General features: G+C 34.8%; 1 protein-coding gene across 16 annotated transcripts in view; it reads right to left on the bottom strand.

The window, feature by feature from the left end:
• LOC106662771 (phosphatidylinositol-binding clathrin assembly protein LAP) overlaps positions 1-25,027 on the bottom strand; it is a 73,957-nt gene that overhangs the window by 11,689 nt on the left and 37,241 nt on the right. For 7 of the 16 annotated variants that reach the window (XR_002909899.1, XR_002909896.1, XM_024225174.1 and 4 more), the window contains exons 2-14: positions 9,128-9,270; positions 8,982-9,057; positions 8,854-8,859; positions 6,340-6,351; positions 5,961-6,063; positions 5,692-5,900; positions 5,470-5,618; positions 5,302-5,396; positions 5,171-5,248; positions 4,959-5,109; positions 2,707-2,826; positions 2,492-2,648; positions 2,320-2,427 (exon numbers count right to left, since the gene is read on the bottom strand). Coding sequence is in view for 14 of the 16 variants with exons in the window: in XM_024225174.1 (XP_024080942.1) it covers positions 2,320-2,427; positions 2,492-2,648; positions 2,707-2,826; positions 4,959-5,109; positions 5,171-5,248; positions 5,302-5,396; positions 5,470-5,618; positions 5,692-5,900; positions 5,961-6,063; positions 6,340-6,351; positions 8,854-8,859; positions 8,982-9,057; positions 9,128-9,270 (1,407 nt within the window). In the remaining 2 variants the exon portion in view is untranslated. The remainder of the gene's footprint in view (positions 1-2,319; positions 2,428-2,491; positions 2,649-2,706; positions 2,827-4,958; positions 5,110-5,170; positions 5,249-5,301; positions 5,397-5,469; positions 5,619-5,691; positions 5,901-5,960; positions 6,064-6,339; positions 6,352-8,853; positions 8,860-8,981; positions 9,058-9,127; positions 9,271-25,027) is intronic. The other 9 variants (XM_024225180.1, XM_024225208.1, XM_014387071.2 and 6 more) reach the window with 8 other exon arrangements.

Raw genomic sequence — 25,027 nt, 5'->3', positions numbered from 1 at the left:
TTCACACAAAAAAAATCTGCAGTATTTTACTTTTAATTAATTAAGACTTTTTAGTTGAGATAAAAACTTCATTGCCACAAGCGGGATTCGAACCCACGATCTTCGGCTAAATACGCCGCTGCTCCGAAATTAGTGTCTGAGTGAATCGAGGTCACGATAGCTCAAGTGGTTATCTGAAGCAGCGTATCTAGCCAAAGATCATGGGTTCTAATCCGCTTGTGACACTGACTTTTTTATCTCAACTAAAAAAGTTAATTAATTGAAAGATATTAATTGGTCCAATGGACCACGAAACTAGTGAATTTACTTTTAATTTTTTGGGTTATTGATAAAAGGGGTATTCACGATGTTTGTGAGATGTTAACCCCTGTTAACTCAAATATGTAGTGACATGGGACATCATAAATTGGGGTTGTGCCAACAAGGTGCACAACACCCGTCTTTGTCGGTGGAAATTCCTTTTTTATTTCCCTTTGATTCCACCCCTATTCCGGTAAAGGAACTGGTATAAAAAGGGATTTGGAAATCAAAAGTCAGTTTAGACCAAGGGCTCCAACAGTGAGTCGGAGACCATAGGCAGTGATCAGTTAGCTCTAGGAGTCGATCCGGGAGAAAAGCACCTACACTCTATCGGGGACTGGACAAAGGGACTCAGCCAGCCAGAGCCAGCGAGGACCAGTCATTGCGACTCAACTGCCAACCAAAATCGAGAAACCAGAAAGGAGCTGGGAATACTGAGAACACTGATTGTGGCGCAACCTAAGTCCCTTTGTTAATACTCATCCCAGATTTAGAGTTGCGGCTGACTTTTTACATTAATTAAGATTTTCTTGTTGCGTTATGTTCATTTAAAAAATGGAAGTGTGATAAAATAAATGTCGAAGAATACATTCTCTGGATTATTAAATTCTAGAACCTCACCTTCCCACAAGAATTAAGTAGCGAATGCCGGTACTCTCTTATCGCTTAGAGAAAAGCAATTGAATGTAGAGATGATCTGGCCATCGTCTGCTTACAGTTTTTCATGAAAAAATTTTTTATGTCCTAGCTTACTTTAAAATATTTGGTTTTTAGAATTTTTTCATTATTGACCCACTTTGATAGCTTTTACTATATTTTTATTGTAATCAACATTAAAAAAATAAATAAATAAAAAGTTTTAAAATGATATATTCACCCAGTTGATTTAAGCAAGTAGAACAGCAAAATAAAAACATTAAAAAATGGAAAATTTCAACTTAAAAAAAAAAAAAAAAAAAAAAAAAAAGGCAAAACCAGGGCCAATTATTCACAATTGGTGTCCGATAGTTTGGAGTTACACCAACCTGGTTGTCCCCCTGTTAGTTAAAAAAAAACTCAAGTCATTTTTGTGCACTCGCATTTTAATATTAATCACAACAGCAATAGAATTTTTTTTTAATAACCAATCAAGAATCTTCCAAGCCCTAAATAACATTTCTTACCATAGTTATTTAACAAAAACACAAAAATATTATATAGCAAAATACCAAAATAATTTTTAAAATGTCCAAAAAAAACAAATAGTGCAAGAAAGTGAACACCAAAACACATAAAATAATGAAGACTGGCATAAACAACTACCTATTGTTTGAATAATAATATCTATATCAAACCACTATTAATTTTTTTCCAAACAAATTCAAGAAAGAGAAGAAAAACTTGAATAAAAATAACTCCTTGCGTATAACAGATATGAATAAATAATAAAAAATAATAAAGACTGAGGTGTTTGACAATTTTGCATAGATGAAAATTGATTTGGAGTCGTGATCACACTGTGCACTTTGCATAAATGAGGCAGCATGAAGTTTCAAATGGATGCAGAAATAAATAGATCTCTTTCCTGAATTTATGACAATGGTTACGTGCTTATTCTCAAAATATAAATTAGTAATTATAATTGCATGTACATAGCAGTCTATTGTTATTTTCATGTGAGAAGAGGGTTTTGGGCCTCAACATGCTTGTAAAGAACTCTCATTAATAATTCTAAACAAACTCTTCACTGAATTTACTAAATTCAATCATGAAATATAGTTGCAATATATTGTCTTTTATATTGTACAATTTATTACTGTTATATACATGCAACTACATGAACTATATCCATTCTTTAAGTTTTAAAAATTTCTTCCAATGTTAAAAAACTATTTACAAAAAAGTCAGGCCAGGCAGGAGGAAAAAAATTCAAACAAACCTTGCTTTCATTTTTAGATTTCTTTTGTACTTTATGAGTTTCGTGTGACAATTATTTTGGTATTGATAATAACGAGATGATGTAAAAATATCATGTCTCACCTTGTGGAGCTGCAGTGCCGTTATCAGTTGCTCCTCCGAAGACTGAGTTAAAGGTGTTGTCGCTGACGAATGCATTAGCGGGAGCTGGTGCAGGAGCAGCATTGAAACCTACAAATTTGGAAGAAAAAAAATAGTCAAGGCGAATTTTGTTATTTAAAAATTCAGCTTTTACCATTTGACATCCAAACATTATTGACAGGCGCTTGTGGCTGGACAGCTGCAAGCGGTGCTGCTGGCACGCCGGCAGTGGGCGCAGGGGTACTGAACATATCTGCAAATGGGTTCCCAAGCTGCAGCAAGTCATCTGAAGCTTTGGTCGATTGTTGCACCTGAAAATAAATCGCCATTAATGATTTCTGTAGACTAAGCCTTATAACAAGATATTACGTGTACTTCATTAGTTGGAATCGGAGCAGCGAATAAATCAACTATCGGCTGTGTCGGTGAACCGACAAGGAATGGGTTTGTAGCTGTTGCACCAGAATTGGTGGGTGATTGCACTTTTGACTGAAAAAAAAATGTAAGCCATGTAAGAAATATACTAATGATTTTTTACAAGTTTTCATTCAAAAATCCTCAATCTTTTAAGTGGTTGTCTAGGGAGCAGAGCAAAAAAATTAGAAGAGGAAATGTCTGGAGTGTAGAGCTGTTGCTGGCCTAACTCATGGTGAAGCAAGACATTGCGTCTTTTCACAAGGGTCTGACGTTTTCCTTCAAAGCTGAAACTCTATCTTGGCAAGTCTCTGCCGTAAAGCCAGGAACACACTTACCCGATGCTACACCATGCGACGCTACCCGATGCTACCCGACCTAGACCTCCGTGCTATGCCACGCTAACCTACTCTACGTGCTGCGATCCCCACTGTCCAGATTTTCATTGGGTCACATCAGGTACAGTCGAAGACAAAAGAACCGGACACTCATATTTTTATTCAAACCACGTGTATATTGTCATTATATTAATTACAACATACTTATTTTAATATAAACCAAATTAACCGAGATCAAAAATTCATAAGTTTTTATAAAAATTATTTGATTATGATGGTTAGGAAGAAAATTTATCAAAACACCAGAATTCCATTTATTAATAGAATGAATTTAACGAACAATTTATTACATGGTTTTGCTAATAAAATTACACCATTTTTGTCGAGTAGCATCAGAACAGGACACACATATAATTTGTAGTTTATTTCAAAATATGTATATGTAATTCTTTATATTAATTACAACATCCTTATTTTAATATAACCCAAATTAAACGAGATCAAAAATTCACGAGTTTTTATTTAATTATGATGGTTAGGTAGAAAATTTATCAAAACTCCGGAATAACTTTATTTAAAACAATTAAATTCACTAGTTTTCGTCGTCCGCTTGACCAATTAATATCTACCAATACCAATATAATACCAATTTATTTAAAACAATTAAATTTTACTAACAATTTATTACATGGTTGTGCTCATAAAGTCTAACTAACAATTTATTTCATGGTTTTGCTCAAAATAATGCATTAAGAACAAAAGAGGCGTTGCGATTGTGATACCGATTTGTGATACACGCTGTGGACTGTACGTTGCGTGTGCTTGACGTCGGATAGATGTGCACACCCTGCCAAAACGTGGCAAGGCGCTGGGTAGCATCGAGTGTGTTCCCGGTTTAAGGGTTTGGTAGCATGGTAACCCAATAAATTAATCCTCGAATATCCCACCAAACAGACAATAGGACCTTATGAGGGTGCAATCCTGAGCTTGATGTCAATTACTGCATTTTGTTCTTCTTGCAAGTGGTCATACAACATTCAACATTTTTGTAAAGGACCAAATAGGAAATAAACCCTTCTGAAAAACAAAAAAGTGCCCTGCAGTCTTTCTTGTTCCTGAGAGACGATTCATGGCTTCCCCGAGTATCACAACATAACCCGGGGATCAGATTCTTCTTCTAGTCAAAATTTCGGGGTTGGGGATATGCACACACCTAACATTTCAAATTCAAAAATGTTTGAATAAAATTCACTAATTTCATGATCCGCTTGACCAATTAATATATTACAATTAATTAAGGTTTTTAGTTGAGATAAAAAAGTCAATGGCACGAGCGGGATTCGAACCCACGATCTTCGGCTATATACGCTGCTGCTCTACCATTTGAGCTATCCTGACCTCGATCCACTCGGACACCAACTTCCCACCTCAACCCCACCTTTTTGCCATTTTTCAAATGTCGTGTAATCGTATTGGATTCTCGGCGACAAATGAAACGGCCACGGAGAGCTTTAGTGAATATACTTCATTTTAATTCATTAAATTCACTAATTTCGTGGTCCGCTTGACCAATTAATATATTACAATTAATTAAGGTTTTTAGTTTAGATAAATAGTTGGAATAAAACTTGCTTATTGAGCATACTGAACCAATCTGGAGATTATAACAAAGCAGTAATGCCAGCAAAAAAAATTAATGAACTTAATTGAATAATGTAACCAGTGTGAAAGACATTTAGCATACATACTGGAACTTTCTAGTTAATAGTTTATAGTTCTAGAATCCTGTAGACTTCACAGTAGCTGGTTTGCATGTATTTTTGATTTTATGAACTATAACACAAAATTGTGATTATATCTTCTTTGTACCTTATAATGATTTATTGCTGCTTCTTCCTCAGCAAGAGCCTGTTGTCTCAGAGCTTCTTCACTGGCGTCGACATTGTGCGCTGCTGCTGTGCCGAAAGCGCTGCTTGTGTTACTGAGGGCTGAAACCCCGCTCTTCACATCGGATCGTTGGCTGAAATGCGAACATTGTTAACCACAAGAGAGCTCCGGAAAATTGTTACTGTATGGAATACCGGATCCAATAGTTGTCGGAGTAATGGTAAGGAGCTTGAGGACAGGGAAGGTAGGAATAGCTTGATCTCGGCCTAATGCTGGATTAGTCAAAATGAGAAAAGAAAAAGTTTACCTATTTGTAACAAATTACCTGGCAGACTGTGTGGGAGTATTTGCTGCTGAGCCTTTTTTGCCTTCGAGTGCAGCAAGATGTTGTTCAAGAGCATCAAGGAGGCTGCTTGGAGCCTATTTATTGTATAAAATATAAATATCATGATGTTCTGTTAACTAATATTTAATTATTGACAAATAAAAGTACCTTTGTTAAATCCGGGATTTCTCCTTTATCTATACCTACATTTTCTGCGACTTTTAAAAATTCTCCAACCCTATCCATTCTTATCAGGAATTTTTTGTATAAGTCTAAGGCTTGCCTACATTGTTTTTTATTCATTTCAAAATACTTTTCTGTAAAGAAAAAGAAAAGTTAATTGTGGCAATATTCAAAAATTTATAAAGTTTTTTGTCGAATGAATATTACCTAATAGGTTAATAATACTATCATTATAGCCAGCAAATAAGCGGATAAGGTCCCTAAAGAGTAACATGAAAGCCATGTTAATCACACCATTGCTAAGATCGGCAGCAGTGCAGTCGAACTCGAGAAGTTCATCCAATTGGCCTTGAAGCACTGGCAGAGTTTTAAGTAATTTCTCAGAGTTCATCGTTCGCAGAACTCCGTCCTCCTTTCTAAAATTTCCACACATGACGAATTTTCATATATTCGCGTATAAAATTTTATTTACTCACCCCCTCTTTACTTTGCAGAAGTCGAAAGCCACAGTCCTGTATGACATCGCTTTCTCGTTGAGGTACTTGGCATATCGTCTGATAAACGGGGACATATCGTAGCCTGCGAAAATTACAAAAACGACTGTTATAAAATGTCAATTAATGACAGATAAGTGAAAACAACCACCAAAGAAATGACAATGGCAATTTTTTTTCTGCAAAGAGTCCTATTCAAGCTAACATGCGGGAAAGCTTTTTATTATTAAACGTTGGTGGTAAAGACGGACAAAGGCATATCCTCATATTCATATTAGGTGCATTTTCTGTTTAATTACTCTACTAAACAAAATAAAGCGCATTTCTTTAAAGCATAAAAAATTCTGTTATTATAACTTACCGACTCTAGCACCTAGCCGGTCCATGAGAGTCAGACAGGGAATAAAGAAAAACATTTATTAAAAATCTCAGTTTTCAAAAATAATAATTTACAGGGCATAGATGTTTTCTATATCATGTAAATAACATGCATCTGTACTGTCATTATATAATTGTACTACAAAAAAGCATGGGTAGACCAATTAAAAAATTATGAATTTCTTAACATATATCAGTTCTTTTCCATATAAAAGCAAAATGTAATTAATTTCAATGTATTCAATTTTTTTAACTAAAATCGATACGCTTTGTCATACATTTCTAAACAATAGTCTATCTTAAAAACGTGGATCAAGTTTAAACATTCAGTAACCTAAAAAAAATTGTTTTTGTTGCTGTGTTATTTAACAATACGCATATAAAGGAAAACCAAATTATCCACTTTAATATTTAGACAATAACTGCAAATTTTACCAATTTACACTGCATAGATGATCTTATTAGAAATGAATGCAAAATAGAGTTAATCTATTGAGTTGTCCAGAAAATAATGCAGGTTTATGGTTATAAAATAAAACCAATTAAATAAATTATTTTAATCGTTTTTTATTAATTAAAATACCCCCATCACTCTCAATACACTTCTCCCAATGCGAAGGCAACTTCTCTATACCCTCTGAATATAATTTTTTTGATCAATAATTTTTTTTATTATAAAACACTGTCGAGGTGTCTGAAAAAATTGTAGTCGGTAAGCCAGAGTCTGGAGAATAGTGAGGGTGAGACAGAACCTCATAACCAAGATCCAACAGTTTTGAGACAACGTGAGACATGGGGCCAATGTAACAATCGGCTTTTTCCGGTTGACCAAATATGGATTCAATAATGCCACTAGAGCATTGTTTCAATTTAAGAGCAATACATTTCGACACGTTTTGCTAGAGGATTGAGTTGGGGCTTTGCAAAATGCAATGAAAGCAGCTTCTACTTTGTCGAGCCACTGTTCAGAATGTCTGCTGCTCTCGTAGAGAATCCACTGTTCATAACAATAACGATTTTATCTGGAAAAAGTACATTTCTGTTTTGGCAAAAAACATGTACGAGATTATTCAGAAATCGTGAAATGCGGTCTGGTGTGATGTAGGTTTCAGAAAAACATTTTCTTTATCGTGCCAACGTTTCGGTCTTTATTGAGATCATCTTCAGGGCCTGGGATTTACAAACATTGTTCAGATTTAACAAATTCTTGTAGGACGTGGAAAAAAGAGAATTTATACAATGCAAAAAGTATATTTTTTATATTCAATCAAAGTATTTCTAGATATTGCTGTTTTATGTTTATAAAATAAATAAAAACAAATAAAGAAATAAAATAAAATAAAAATATATAAACATAAAACAGCAATATCTCACTGGCACTCTCAACACGACACGCAAGACTGGCACATTTACGCAGAAAACGAACACTTTGAGTGAGTAGAAATACTTAATTGAATATAAAAAATCTATTTTTTGCATTGTATAAATTCACTTTTTTCCACATCCTACATGTATTTGTTAAATTTAAACAATGTTTGTAAATCCCAGGCCCTGGAGATGATCTCAATAAAGATTGAAACGTTGGCACAATAAAGAAAATGTTTTTCTGAAACCTACATCACGCCAGACCACATCTCATGATTTCTGAGTAATCATCGACTAACAGTCACTAATCACCACACATGTTGTACAAGCTTCATGTCCCCCCCCCCAAGCCATTTAGTACATGATAAACCCAACATTTGAGCTTTGTCGTGACGACTGATTTGCTAACTGAAAGATTCTCTGCAAGTTCTTGAACATTGTTCTGGGATTTTCTTAGACCCAAGTAAGCAGAACATCATTATCATCATCTAGGGAAGAAATCCTTCCATGGGCTTCTTTGTCTTCAAGGCTAAAGCCTCCTGCTCAAAATATTTTAAACCATTACTGAACTCTCACTCGCACTGCCATTAAGGTTTCTGGCCATTTGGATACTGTACCGTAATACTCATAAAACAAAATTATGCAATAATGACACGTTGGCAGTAAAGGCTGAATTATTTCATGTAATGAAATTCTACAGAAGTAAACAAACATTTTTTATTTGCAAGAGGGTTAAAAAGTGTTGACATTCATACAAAAGAATAATCCATCAAACACAGTTTATTTTATAGAGAACCTGCATTATTTTCCAGACAACCCAATACTACAGCAGCTTGTAAGCTCGACAAATATTGTTTCAGTGGCTAGCCAATACAAGCTTGATTGGACATTCATCTAATTGTGTGTTCTAATTAGATTAAGGTGAGGTTCAAAATTCTGGGCAATAAATCAAACTAAATACCACGACTAATAATACGCAAATATAATTAAAAAATTAAATTAATAATAATTAAATTTATTTGCAAATAACATTAAAACTTAACTAATTTAATAAAAAGGTCAAATTAAAAAAAAACTTAAGTTACTACTACAAAGGGCATTCTTGAAAAATCAATTGCATAAATTTGTTTACCTGTGGCTGTATTTAAAATTGGGTCCGACAAAAAAGAGAAAATATTTATTTTGTTAGAAACCAGCATTTGTAAGAAATATAAAATCATTTGTAAAAGTTGACTTGTTTAAAATGGGTAAATCGCTCACCTTGTACTCCACTTTTGTCGAGGAAGTTGCTCAGCTGAAACGTGCTGTTGCTGGATGCGAGGTACTGCGTGAACCTCTGAAACAACAAGAAAAGAAATTTTAGAAAATTTCAACAGGGCTAGAAAGCTTTCCAAACACAGGCTTACCTCATTTCCGTAACACATGAGATGATGTACAGTAATGAGCGCTTTAAAGACTACGACCCAGTTTGTATTCTGTGTCCTTTCAATGAGAAGATTCGCCAGCTGAGGTATTGATACGTTTGGCTCATTTGTGCAGTGGATTAGATCTAAGAAACATTAAAAAACATACATTGATTATCAAAGAAAAGCTTTTAAAATAGATTTTTGTCTAAACATTAATGTCTACTGTTGATTTAAAAAAATTAAAAAAAAATTTAACCAAACTATATAAAAATAAATAATAATAACAAATACACAAATGAATAAACTTGCATATTTTTTACAGTTACTGACAATAAGGAAAATAGTCATTCTTAAGAAATTAACATATCATTAGCACCCTGCTAATTTTCTTTGTTTTGCCTGCTGCTGCATCTCCTGGTAACATTTTTTTAAAATAAAATCAGCCTGTTTAGTCCCAACAAAATAAGATAAATTTGTAAAATCTACGAACATGCACCATTATATAAGCAGTGAAATCCGCTAGAGTTTATATAATGAGTCATGTTTATAGAAGTTAGGGGTTTATTTTATTTTTCAAATTTTGTTGTATAAGAATTGTCTAATTAATTGTAAAGGATATTGTGTTTTCATCATTGGTGGAATTCAATCTGTGATAGAAATCAGATTTTCAAAATAACAATACTGATTGTGACCTTTAAAGCAACCTTCAGAGCTTGTTTGGCAACCATTTAAAAAGTCTACTTCAGAAAATAGTTGATATGCCTAGCATACATATACATAAAATTTGTTAAAATTCATGATGGAAATCATAAAAATAGTTAATAAAAAGTGTAACTTTTTCAGCATTTTCCCAACTAAAAGTCTGAGCTTAATAGCATGTATAATAAGTCCGATTATTTCGATGTTTGTATCTTGGTTGTTGCTAATTATATTTGGCCTGCCAATTTTTGCTGTTTTGTTCTATGTTGTATGTTCGCCATCATCAGTTGTGGGTTAGTGTTTACAGCTTAAAGGTAATAAAACCAAAACAGATCTGACATTACAACAAAAGTGAAGACAGTTGGACCAAAAATGATCAGAAATGACCAAGTGCATTCTTGAACATAACAGACTTCACAGAAAAAACCTAACAATTTACATATTTACAAATAAAATTTTTAATTCACTTAAGTTTGACCTAGTGTACATTGAATTATTTTTAGAAATTTATCTACATCCACATGATTAAACTTTTTCTATTGCAAATATTCAAATTTGATATGTTCTATATATATCTACAGATTGGAAATTTCTGATGGCTTATTCTCACCATTTTAGTTTATCAAATGCATTTTGGCTGTTTGCAATCATCAGTGGTGGGCTATTGCCTCAGAAAAGAAGAAATGTCACAATTACTGAATATTTATAAAGTTTTTATTCAATTTTATTAATACAGCCTGAACTAGCAAAACACATCTGGATGATCAAAACAGCGCTGAGAGACAAAACATAATCTCATAACTAGCTAAGTTCATCACCTCTGGGACCTCACGAAGAAGTCTCACAATTTTTATATTTAAAATCATGTTTAATTCATCCTAAAACGAAGTCAAAAAGCATCCAAAAAGTGAGGATAGATGAAAAATAATCTCATAAAGAACCAAGTTCATCGCCTCTGAGAATACCACATAAAGCCAGACCATTTTTATATTTAAAAATCATGTTTAATTCATACGAAAGCTAACAAAGCTGAAACATACGACAGGCCAAAACAGTGATGTTAACCGGACCAAAAAAGATCAGAAATTGCCATAAGTTATTCTCCCGTGAGACCTCATGAAGAAACCTCGCAATTTTATATTCACAAATCATGTTTAAACTATCCTAAAACTATCAAAACTAAAACACATCTGACAGACCAAAATAGTAATGATTGATAGTATGACGAAAAAATGGTCAAAAGTCCCCTGAGACTCTACGAAGTAGGTTCACAATTTGATATTTACAATTTTTTTTTTTAAATTGATTAAGCTTGTCCTAGTGATGTTATTGAACTTTTTAAAGAAATTTATCTACAAGCAAACTAGCTTAACTAAACTCATACGATTCAACTTTCCCCAATGCTAATGTTAAACTTTGATAAAGTCTATATCAGTAGTCGGTTGTTTCAGTTTGCCTATCATCGCGTCAGACTCATTTTGCCATCTTCAGTGGTGGGTTTGTGTTAATTTAGATTCAAATAAAGTAAAATAGATTTTCTTTTCTTTTGGGAGGAGGATTTTTCTATGCAAGCTGTGGGGTGATGAATATGTAATTTGGTCGTTATCAGTCATTTCAGGTCTGCCTGTGCTTGCTATGTTGGTCTGTCTTAACACATTTCGGCATTTCACCAGGGTGATGCAAAACAACAAAGCCCAGAATTTAAAAGACCAAACTACAAGATTTTTTATTAATGGATTCAAAATTGTTATATAGTTGATATACAACAAGAACTGAGATGGCCGGAATTGCAAGGATAGAAATATTTGTTTCACAACTTATTGCACAATAATTTGGGTGGAATCTAACTTTATCAAATATTACACAATGTTAAAAGTCAAAGACAGAAATTTGAGTATTTACTTATTTAAAAACGCATTCATAGCAGGTTCTGTCTTAAAAATTGATCCCTCACGAAACCTTTTGTCAAGTAGAGTTTCAAATTTATGTTTTAATGTGACATCCAGGGAAGTCCATCACATTTGAGTATGAGTCAGTAAATGACAACATTGTAACATATTAAATGTTAATTATAAAATGCAAATATTGTTTTATTCAGCATAACAGTCAATAAGACGAAATTGGGTGGAAAAGGTTCATAGGTCGTACCCAGCCCGTCTAAATTGACAACTGCCAGCGACCCAGGACGGCTAGGAGCCTTTCAATATCAATTACATCCATTTGTTAACACTCCTACGTGGATAACCACTTGAACCTGTTGAACATTCCACAAATTGAACTTGTGGCTAAAAACACTCATTACATTTTATGAATAAACAACGGTTGCACATCGTCCAACTGATGACACTAACTGTGGCCTTGTTTATTCGACTCACCAGACGAAAATGGCATATTCAATCAACAATGATCATTCCGCTTGACACGAATGAATTAAAGCATTTAGTCCCAGCAGTACTTCTTATCTCTGGTGATCTTGAATCATCATATTTGCAGTTTTCACAACTCTCGACAAATGTACTTTAAGCAATGAATTCATTTTTGACATGTCTAAATAAATTTTCTTTGAAAGATATCTTGCTTTTTCTGTTTCTTTGCAAGTCTTTTAACATAAGCATCTTTTAAAACAAATTATTTTATCTTCCCGACTGGCGTAATGTAAGATATTATTAGACTGTAGTTGTAGAAGCAATTGTCTTTCTATGTTACTTCCACGGATCTTGATGCCTTGCCTGATGCTGAATATTTATAAAAAGTTGAACACAAACTGAGTGAAACTAGATTAGTAGAACATACCAGGCAAATATGGAAACGTGGCCTGTTTATTTCTAATCACCCTGGACTGTCATCCTCCATGGCACAAATAATTGGTTATAGTCCAAGTATCTGTAGTTACATCGTTTCCTATTGCCTATCCTATTTGTTTTGCTCAGAGAGAAGAAATCTCACAAATATGAAACTATTATAAAATATTTATGGAAGGGATTGGTTGAGATAAAAAGTCAGTGTCATGAGCGGGATTCGAACCAACGACCTTCAGCTAAATACGCCACTGCTCTACCATTTAGCCGAAGGTCTTGGGTTCGAATCCTGCTCGTTACCTTCTATAAATATTAATTAACTGAAAAATATTAATTGGTAAATCGGACCACGAACTGCAAAGGATTTAAATATTGTAAAATGTTCAATTTCTTTAATACTTCAATAATGGTCAAAAACTTCAATGAATGCCTACACCCATTACTCTTTATGAGAATAATTTTGTCATTGTCTCTTAGCTAATTTTTAAAAAAAGTTAAAGAAATAAAAAAATAAAAAAAACAGGCTGTGGACTAGTAAAAATATTTAATATTTTCTGCATTACTGCCTAAACACATGGAAAGTGTTTAAATACCAATGACTAATGCATTCTGAAAAATGTAATAAGTTCACCTAACCTTTTTAATATGTCAGTATGATGTATCGTATCAGCAGAATGTAGTAAATAGTTAAACATTCGTTTAATGTAGGCTATGATGAGGACTTATTTTAGTTTCATTTTTGTTAATTTCGTGGTATCATACAGTGACATAAGGCTAATGTATTCTAAATATGGAGACAAAAGCAAACTTCTTGAAACTAGGAAAGAGTATCCATTTACAGAAGATTCAACCAAATAAGGAAATTATTATAAACAGCAGGTTTTGTACATTTTCTTTGTCATTTTATATTTTTGGCCAATTTCCAGAACTATAGTTACAATACTGTTGTAGCTTAAATATGGAAGGCTAAAAAACCAACTGTGACAAACAAGGAAAGAGTTCTGTCCATTAACAGGCAATCCAACCAAATAAAGAAATTATTATGAATCGTTTTATTTATCATTCATCGAGAATTCTGAAAACGTAAATGATTCTTCTATCATCAGTTCAACTATTCTTGGTAATCTAAATAAAACGTCTATAAATAAATATAGAATTACTCAAACAAGAATGAAACATTAAGTATTATTTGTTTTACGGTTAGATTATATGTAAGACTTTAAACAATGTGTGGTGTTTAGTGACCGTTGATTAATGATTTGGGAGATCGTGAGTTGCGGTCTGGTATGACATAGGTTTTAGAAAAACATTCTCTTTGTTGTGCCAACGTTTCGATCATTATTGAGATCATCTTCAGGGCTCAAAGTGTTTGTTTTCTGTGAAGATGTGTCATTATTGGGTGTCGTGTTGAGAGTGCCCACTTTAGGCCACATCTCACGATCTCCAAATAACTTTAAACAATTGCGAATCCACTCCCCAAGGTCCATAGACTATTGAGAAAATTTAAAGAAATTAATCCAAATCTATCTGTCTTGGCCCCAGGAAAATAGAAGTCAGAAATTCTTATTTGTCAGATTGTTTGATTTACTTTGCATAGTATCACTTTACATTTAGTTTTTGTGTGCGTGTGAGTGCAAATATAATTGTCAGATTTTTTTTAAAATTAGATTGAGAAAATCTAAAGAAATTAATCAACTCTGTCTTTCCCCCAGGTAAGAAGAGGTCAGAAATGCTATTTGGCAGAATTTAAGCGTTTCCTTTACTTATTAGCACTTCATACTCAATTTGTGTGTGTGCGTGCGTGTGTGTGTGGGGGGGGCACATATAACACTAGATTATTGGGAAAATTTAAAGAAATTAATTAAATCTATCTGTCTTGGCCCCAGCAAAAGTAGTCAGAAATTCTTATTTGTCAGAATTTATGCGTTTACTTTGCGTACTATCGCTTTGTATTTAGCTTTGTGTGCGTGTGCCTACATGTGTGTGGGGGGGGGCGCACATATAATCGCTAGATTTTTTTTAAACTAGATTATTGAGAAAATTTAAAGAAATTAATCCAATATATATGCCTTGTGCCTCAAAAAGAAGAGGCCGGAAATTCTTATTTGTCAAAATTTGTGCTTTTACTTTGCGTATTAGCGCTTTGCATTTGTCCTTTTTTAGCGTGTGCGTGCGTGCGTGTGTGTGTCAGATTTTTTATAAAAATTTTCAAGTTACGACTTCGATTTGCACTTATGCACGCTGAATAATTCATGCTGTGTTAGGAGAAGATGCGATTGTTTCTTTTTTATGTAATGGGATTAAACCATCGTGTATTTATTTAAGATTTAATTTTATGTTTGAAGGACAGTGGATCTCCAGTGTAGTTGTTTCCTACGTGTAACGTTCGCAGGCAATAGATGTTTTCAGGTGTATAACGTGTACAACGGAGATATTCTTTCCCTTGGGTCTACTGTAAAAATCTGTTGAACTTTTTTTTTCATTTTTGCACATAATTAGTATAAATAATCCACTGGTTTGTAGACACGCCGTGCAAACAAATCCAACCTTGACACAATGAATTCGAGTCGAGGCAGCAGATTTCCTAGCAGAATGCGTTTTACATCGACCTCGCGTCTAATTGACGTAGACAACAAACAGAAACGGCCATAATTTTGCCGACATCACGCAGATCTGCTTGGCATCGGGTTGATGACGCAGGTTCGAAATTTCCGACCAGTTAGAAAGACAGAGAGGCCAACGTCTCATTTGTTATTCAGCTGCCGAAAAGGACATGACGTCCATTGAGGAACAAAGGAAGAAACTCATGCTTTTTTTCTCTTTATGTTTAACTTATTTCGAAAGGGTTCCGTCGCAATCGTCCTAGGGCCTGATGGACAGGTCCACCGCTTTTAGACTGGGTCCAACATCTCAAGATTTAGAAAGGTGATCAAATTGACAAAAAAATCCAACTTTTAAATATTTCAAATTTTAACTTACAAAATTACAAAAGCTACCATAAATTCTCCAAGCTAGAGTAAAAAACCTAGGTAAATACCATTTATCCGTCGACACGCGAACTTTTTTATATAATTCTGGCCTTCGAAGAAGACAAGATGGCAATTATATTAAATCGCTTATTGACATTATTACGGCGCTGTCATTAAATGGACTTATTGCGAGATCCTTGTTAGTTGTTTATCCGGTTATTTATAGCAACAGTTTCAGAAATAACAAACTGCTATACACAGATGCCAGGGATGAAAGAACTCGGCTTTTGGAAAATAACAATGTGAGAAAGCCGTACCTTCTGCGGCCAGCTATTCTCTTTTGAATGTATGCCAAGAAGAAGAAAGAAATCTGTTGTAAACCTTATAAGTTACAAGGTTTAATTTTTTAAACCGAAATTTTAAACAAGTACGCTGAAGCAAGTCTTAAAGATAAACAAAAATAATTCTTTATTTTATGAAATTTAAAGCAATAACGTGAGTTTAAAGTTAATTCAATCGTTCATTAAAAGTAGTATTGATAAGAATAATTACTAGCCGAGGATACTTTTGGAATAAAAACATTATTTGGCCGAATTAATAATAACAATCTTAATTAAATTTCATCTGTAGAAGTACAATTTTTGTTTATTTTCAGGCTGTCTTTATAAATGTTTCAGTTTACAAATTCATCATCCAGGAAATTTGATGTACAATGACCTGAATGAAATCTGTCTCCGAACTGACGGGCAAAAGATTTGAAATCCCTTGGCGTTGGATTTTCCTACTGGTTGTTATATTTTGGTCGTCATTGAGGAAAAGCGCAGGTACTATTTTTGCAAAGGTCAAAGGTTGTTTGGCCACCGGCGGACCCATGGTATAAAAACGTTGCCAAAGAAAAAGGTCGATTCGCAATTTAGGGAACGTCAACGTTGTTTGACAAAAACTATTTTGAATAAATTCAAATATTTCCACTTTTCATAACAAATAAAAGGTTTCTCGTCATCCGATCAATTCCCATAAAATCAAATTTTATGAATGAATAACTGTGTTATATCTTCCTTTCGAACATTGTTTTTCGTAAGATATTGACAAAAAGTAATCGCCAAGGTTTATTTTAAAAATCTCATCGACAATAGTGTTTATTTGCCCTAAGGCGCCTTGGAGAAAAAATAATTAATTAACCCGACGATTATGGTATGACAAATTTCGTGGTATTTTTTGCACAATGCGAATTTCACCACATATATTCTCATCAAACAACATCAAGAATCGCTGGCTAGACCATAGTTGCGTTGTGCCACCCCTACAGCTACAAAGTGTGCAACAGCAGTGCAAAGCTGCAAAATGTGCAACTACAGAGGATTACTTCAAAGTGTATGTCTGACCACAGAGCGTAGGTGCAAATTGTGCAACTGCAGAGCTACTTACAAATCGTGCAACTACAGAGCATAGGTGCAAATTGTGCATAAGTGCAAAGTTCAACTACAGAGCATTGCTTCAAAGTGTGATTCTAACGAAAGAGGATAACAGCGAAATGTGCAACTACAGAGCTAGCTACAGATTGTGCAACTACAGAGCTATCTACAAATTGTGCAACTACAGAGCGTAGGTGCAAAATGTGCAACAACAGAGCTTTGCTTCAAAGTGTGTATCCGAGTACAGAGCGTAGGTGCAAATTGTACAACTACAGAACAAGAACATAGGTGCAAATTGTCCATAAGTGCAAAGTTCAACTCAAGAGCGTTGCTTCAAACTATCTAACGAAAGAGCATAACAGCTTAATGGGCAACTACAGAAAATAGCGTCAGTGTTTTAATTACGAAGCGTAGCTGGCAAAGTGTGCAGTTACATAAAAACAGCAGCTGCAAAACGTGCAACTGCTAAGTGTAGCTGTAATGTGCTGCATAGAATAGCTGCTAAGTGTGTAACTCCAGAGAAACTGTGACTTTCCAGTATTTCGAACGGCCATAGATCAAGCATTTTGCGATTATTAATCTTTCGAATATTTTTTAGCAAAAGCTGTGAGTCAAATGTGATGACTCAACGTATCATGTCTAGATTGAAGTTGTTTTTTGTAACCATTATGGCACGAGCTTGTTTCCTTGAAGAACATATCTGATGTAAATGAATACTTGAAAAAATAAAACAAAAATAAACGAAAAATATCTTATCTTTAGACATACAGCGTAATCTTTTGGTTCATTGAGTTAGAGTTTGTTTTGCCAAAGTGAACAAGAAGGAAGAATTCTAAATCTATATAAGAAATTATTGCAATTACGATTAGATAGGCTATCTATGTACGCATATCAGTACAACTGAAATCATTCGCCAAAAAGAGAACTCTGAATTTCAAAAATAAGGTATTTATTTTTGTTATATCATTACACGTTAAAGAATTTGAATTTTTTGAAGGAGGAGGGCATAACATGTTAAGACAAACCTTTTGAAAATATGCAGTTTTGTCGTTGTCGATCAGCCTAGTCTATACCTATCAGATCGTGTCTGTCATGCCCATTTCGCCGCCTTCCAGAGCATAACCGAAAATTTTGCAACTGCAGATCATAGATGCAAAGTTGCACCCACAGAGCATTGCTTCAAAGTGTATATCCGACTACAGAGCGTAGGTGCAAATTGTTCATAAGTGCAAAGTTCAACTACAGAGCATTGCTTCAAAGTGTGATTCTAACGAAAGAGGATAACAGCGAAATGTGCAACTACAGAGAATAGCGCCTGTGTTCTAACTACGAAGCGTAGCTGCAAAGTGAGTAGTTACAGAGAATAGCTGCAAAATGTGCAACTACAGAAAGTTGCTTCAAAGTGTGCATCTAACTAAAGAGCATAACTGCAAATTGTGCAACTACAGAACATAACTGCAAAGTGTGCAATACACAGCATAACTGCCAAATGTGAAACTGCAGAGCATAACTGCCAAATGTGCAACTGCAGAGCATAACTGCCAAATGTGCAACTGCAGAGCATAACTGCCAAATGTGCAACTGCAGAGCATAACTGCCAAATGTGCAACTGCAGAGCATAACTTCAAATTGCGCAACTGCAGAGCATAACTGCCAAATGTGCAACTGCAGAGCATAACTGCCAAATGTGCAACTGCAGAGCATAAATGCAAATTGTGCAACTGCAAAGCATAACTGCCAAATGTGCGACTGTAGAGCATAACTGAAAATTTTGCAACTGCAGATCATAGATGCAAAGTTGCACCCACAGAGCATTGCTTCAAAGTGTGATTCTAACGAAAGAGGAAAACAGCGAAATGTGCAACTACAGAGAATAGCGCCTGTGTTCTAACTACGAAGCGTAGCTGCAAAGTGAGTAGTTACAGAGAATAGCTGCAAAATGTGCAACTACAGAAAATTGCTTCAAAGTGTGCATCTAACTAAAGAGCATAGCTGCAAATTGTGCAACTACAGAACATAACTGCAAATTGTGCAACTGCAGAGCATAACTGCCAAATGTGCGACTGTAGAGCATAACTGCAAATTGTGCAACTACAGACCTTAGGAGCAAAGTTGCACCCACAGAGCGTTTCAAAGTGTACGGCTGACTGCAGTGCGTATCTTCAGTGGTTGGTCTGTGTTATTTTGTCATTTCTATGTTGTGAAATATGAAAGGGTGAAACTTGTCCCGTTAAATTTGGCTCACATTGAAAAAATAACACAGAGAAGACAGCGAAAGGCGAATCCCATCTGACATCAAACCAACGAGACTAATAAGATCAGCATGACCGGAAACGGAAAACCACAGGTTCATCACCGTGCAGACCTCAAGAAGAAAGCTCACATCTATAAACCTATCGTTACCTACAATTTAATAGGCTTGTTTTCGTGGATTTTCGCCAACGGCTCAACCCTCTAAGTCGCAATTGTTCCACGCGGACGTTCGAATCATGAAAACATCCTTTTTGGTAGGAAGAGGGGAATCCATCCTGTGCCCTACACTCGGGGGATCTCTCTGGGAGGGGAGTTACATCACAGACCGACGATTCAGTCGGACGGTGGTAAAAAATCGTGGGAAAAAGGATCCACTCGATTACAGGGATTGTTAATCGGCTTTTATTGTCTGACGGAGTCGGTGTATCGATTCCTCGGCATTATTTACGATCCTGAAGAGATTTCGCTTTAAAAGTTTCATCCTTGCTTGGGATTTCAGCCATTGGCAAAATTCCTTCAGAATCGACGATGAAGTGGTTCTTACAGAATTTATCTTTTATACATACAGAATCTCTCTTTTATTTGAAATATCTAGTTGACTGCTGACTTTCCAAGGTGGCATTTGGCGTGTTTTTCGCGAAATGCAAATTGAAAATTCCTTGAAAATGTACATTCAACTGTTGCACTGAAAACGGTAAATAGTGAGAACAATAAAACTAATTCCCTGGGTCGAAACGGGAACTTCAAGTATTTTTAACTTTACAAAAATTAATGATAAGAGATCGTTAGACAAATTATTTGATTAAATAATTATCATTATAGCTTCGACCTCTCGCTTTCATTAATCTTGCTGAAAGATGCTTCCTTAAAAAGATATACAAGCCATAAAAGATGATAAGAAAATTTTTTTTCAAATGGTTATACAAACACTGTTGAATATAGTCTCCAAACCCTCGTATAATTATTTTCAATCATTACCACTTTTTTTACGTTAAAGACAGAAATTCAAACATGAAATAATGAAAGGAAAAGCGCCGAGACATAACAAATAAATCTCCTTCTATCTGTATTACAAAATATCTACTTTCATGTGATTATTATATAATAGTTTATATCCCAAAAATCCATTATGTCTTCAACATTCACTTCCAATTTACATACCACGTTTAGGTAAGTTTTGTTTAATCACGAATTATAGACGACCACCAAGAAAATATTGTAGCGTTAAAGATTTTTTGTTTGTAGGCTAAAGTAATAAATAATACGACTTAATTATTAACAAATAATAGAGTGGTGGTATCCCGCGTGTCCGGCACGAAGAGAAATGTTGCTCGCATTTCTTGGCTCCATATAGAGAGCGCGTAGGAGTGTCACCCGATATGAAAATCGTGCTTGAGCAGGGCTGCAGCTTTGGGTCCGGTTCCGATTTTTGAAGTAAACATGGGTGCTTTATTGTATTAAGTACTGTTATCTCTTTGTACCAACATGCGTTGAAAGTGAATCTATTGACATGAATGTGCCGTATAAGATGGGGGAATATTGAGTACCCACGATCCTAAATTAGGTTAATTATATAATAGGTAATAAGGGTGGTGGAGGAGAACTCCAGCACTCTAACTGAATGAAAAGTAAATAGGAAAGAATGTATTTACGAATGAGTGAGAGTGTGAATGGGTTTGGATCTAGGAACTGATTGCGTTGGGTGCTGAATTATCCTTGCTGTTGACAGCACCAGGAACCTAACGTCGGTGGCAGGACGGACAAGACCGAGGTCCGTCCAATACCCGGGGTGAGTGATTCTCGGGGTAGTTGCTAATTTAATGCAAATTTCAAAAGCTGGAATTGCCGGACTGCGACAAGTGATAAACTCAACTCTGTACATATCCAAAAAAACAAAAAAAAACAATACTATGTACCAAGTGACGATAATAAAAATAAAAAAACGGCAAAAATCAATTACATTTAACGGCAATTTTCAATACAATAATTAAAGCTTGAATTTTCATTTTTCACCCACATCAGTGCATTCCATTGTTTCATACCGGTTTAAAAGATTTGTTTGGTGAGTATCATGTTATGCCAAGTTTTTGTAGGATTCTCGTGTTGTTTTGCTGTCCAAGGAGAGTCGGGTTTCTTATATCTATTGCATTGAGAAGTTGATCATTAATCTTAGACATCTGTTTTGCAGCGTTTGGAACCTTGTCATCTGAGTACCCTAGTTGGTGCCACAACTGTATATCCATTTCAAATATGGAGACAACATTTTTTGATTAATTTGAGTGAATCACTCGACAAGATATGTGTCACTATTAATTTTGCGTTAAATATCCCAGATCTGATTGAGAGTTTGACTTTTGCCATCGATTGAGTTCTATATTCTTCATGGCCGTTTTCCTTTTACATGTAAATTTTATGAAATTCTGTTACTGCGGGATTTATAGACATGCTTTTTCGTTCACATTGAATTACATTTAAACACTCCAGTTATTGTGTGTTGTAATACTGCATTAAGCGATTACGCTCTCTCGGTTCTGGTGAAATCTCCCTCGAAGAATTCAACATTTTATACTTCGAGGTGATGATAGCGTTTCCTCAATTTTGCCCGATGTAGCATCTGCCCGTTAAATGGAAAAGCAGAAGATAGTATACGGCAAAAAGATCGTTAATTTTTATCAGTCATATCTTGTCAGAGCTTTTTCAGTGCAAAAGGCCTTTTCGAACAAAATTGACAAAGCAAAGGTATAAGTTGTAGACAACTTGACTTCTGAGTTTATTTTTATCCTCGCTTTGGTTCCATAAAAAAATAGTTTAGACAAAGCCTAGAATTGTATATTTTTAACATTATTCGCTACAAAAATGGCAAAAAGGAGGGAAAATTCAAAAAGGTGGAGTTGAGATGGGAAGTTGGTGTCCGAGTGGAAGAGTGGATCGAAGTCACGACAGCTTAAGTGGTAGAACAGCGGCGTGTTTAGCCGGGGGGTCGTGGGTTCGAATCCCGCTCGTGACACTGACTTTATCTTAACCAAAACCATTCATTAATTGAAACAAATATACCCTAGTGGTTTACTCAGCAGATTTGCAACGAAGATCCTCTCATACAATTTTTACAATTACTCGTTTGTATTTAGAAAAATATATCCTCTGTTTAAAAAATACCTCCGTCATGCTTTATTCTAAAAGGAACACATTTTATACATATAATTACAGTACAAACACAATGGTCGTGACGCATCAGGTCAGGAGAGGCGGATCCAGAGATGGTCAGTAATTAATTATTTATAACAACTCGCACATGTTCATCCAACTGTAACCTTTTTTTAATCAAACACCTTTTTAATTATTCAGTAGTTTAAAACAAATAAATTAATCCGGAACTTGAATGTAAAAAAGTGGAATGAGTATTAAAACACAAACAAACAATACGATAAAATAATTATTATTAAAGTAGACTTCTTCGTTTTTGTTGTCCTATCATTTTCTTTTTATAGGAGGTTTTATTTTTATTTTTTAGTAGTCTTATTAAAGAAAGGTCAAGTAATTCCTGTCTTACAGGAGGGCTTAATATCCAATTTCCCATTGGCTGTCATGGACGAGGAGTCAGATTACTTCATAATACATTTTTCATACCATTATCAATTAAAAAGCCTGTGTTCGAATCTCGGCTAGTGACCCCGGGATGCAACCCTAACCACTTGGCCACCGCGGTCCCACTATTAGTAGTCCTAGAATCAAAAATGATACAAAACTACTGACATTCTAAGCACAGGATAAGGACAGTCTGCATAATTGGCAAAGCATCATGCTTGAGGTTCTTCTTGGTGGAGATGGTTCGAATAGTCGGAAAGAAGCTGCCACCACTTCAGAGAAGGCTCAAAAATAAGCACAATTTAAGGGAAAATTTCTCTTCGTCTCGCTCGAAACCAGTTCACAGGTTTAGCGAGGTTCGAAAGTTTAGCAAGGAAATGAACTTATTTTTTCAAGCGAATAGGCCTAACACTGCCCATTTCGCCTAACAACGTTTTTTTTTATTCTAAAATACTTTTAACTAAATCAATATCATAGAGTTCGTCCTCACTGAAGATTTCCTCAATGGCGCAATGCCGAACGCGTTTGAGAAGTTCAACAAAGCCGCGAGTGAAAACAGACTCAATAAGCGACCCAACGCCTGTTCAGCACGAGCTCAACGACTCGCAGACCAACACCCATCATCAAAAATCGAAATTGTTTATTTTTACATTAAATTAAATTGCATTAAATTGAAAATTACCAAAAATCTAAAAATCTTCTTGGGTCCAACACCTTTGTTGACCATTTCCTTCTACTAGCAGGATTGATACGTTTGTTTTTATCTTTTTCTGTACGTCCCTTTACTATTAATTTTTTGTTACATTTCAAAAATAGTTTGAACTACTATTTATCTACATTTCAGTATACTGACTGATGGGGAAAAGCAGGATCAATTGAGAACATTTTGGAACAACCATTGAAACTCTATCTAGCAGGATTTAAGAAAAATAACATAGAAATGGTGAATGATGGTGTGAGTGCGGTGTTCAATCCTTTTTTTAATAGTTCCTACTCACAGTAACTGTCAGTAGGAACTATTTTTTTAAAAAAAGGAATGGCATTATATGTACTCTAATTAATTAAAAAGCTGTTAGCCTAACTATGTGAAGGTGTTTTTAATAAAAAAAATTCAGGATTTTACGACTTCCGCCGAATTGTGCCATTGTCAAGTACATATAGTTATTTCCGGCGGAAAATATTAATTTTCAGTTATTCTATTTTTTAAATATTAATAATTTATTGAATTATTATCGATAATTACCTTACTGCCAACATTTGAAATTTATTTTGTATAATTGAAATTCATTTTTAAAATGTTTTGTGATGTTAACAATATATTAAATATTAATTATAAATAAATTATTATTATTATTATTATTATTATTTATTAATTATAAATCCATTATATTTCGTGGTCCGATTGACCAAATAACTTCTTTCAATTAATTAATCTTTAAGTAAGGTATTGGTTGAAATGAAAATCCGAAGGTCGTCGGTTCGAATCCCTTTCGTGACACTAACGTTTTCATTTCAACCAATACCTTACATAAAGATTAATTAATTGAAATTAATTATAAATATTAATTAATTGAAATTAATTATAAATATTAATTATAAAAACATATCCAATTTTTTTTAAGGTATAAGTGTCAAAGTCCGCGTATGTGCCCGGTATGTAGGGAAAAGTTGCTCGATATGTCCCACCTGAAGAGTGCAACTCCTTGGCTCCATAGAGAGAGCGTGTAGGAATGCCAAGAATGAGAATCGTGCTTGAGCACAGCAGAAAGTATCCCATGTTTCGATTTTTGGAAGAAACATGGTTTTTTTATTATATATAGTAGCGATGGTTTAGTGTAGCTAGTGTGTGTTGCGAGTGAATGCATTTATAGGCGTAAATGTGTAAGGTATGGTCATAAGGATACTAGGAAGCGGGGTTTGTTCTCCCCACGCACTGCAGCCTTTTGGCTTACTGTACCTTCCTAGTTCCTTAGTTCAGTGCAATAGACTCAATCCTTCTCCTTTAGAAGAATCAGGTCATTGCATGTCGCTGCTACAATTTCATTCCTAAGTGGGTTTTTTTCTGTAGGATGTTGGCTGTTTTCTCCTCCTCATTACATAATCTGCAGATGGGATCATCGTTGTATATGCCCATGTTGTGTAGATGTTTTCTCAGATGCCGGTTAGTACTCCTACCACTCC

Source organism: Cimex lectularius, unplaced genomic scaffold (assembly GCF_000648675.2).
Source record: "Cimex lectularius strain Harlan isolate CLEC.00 unplaced genomic scaffold, Clec_2.1 scaffold45, whole genome shotgun sequence".
NCBI lineage: Eukaryota > Metazoa > Arthropoda > Insecta > Hemiptera > Cimicidae > Cimex > Cimex lectularius.
This window is presented reverse-complemented; position numbering and strand designations above follow the sequence as displayed.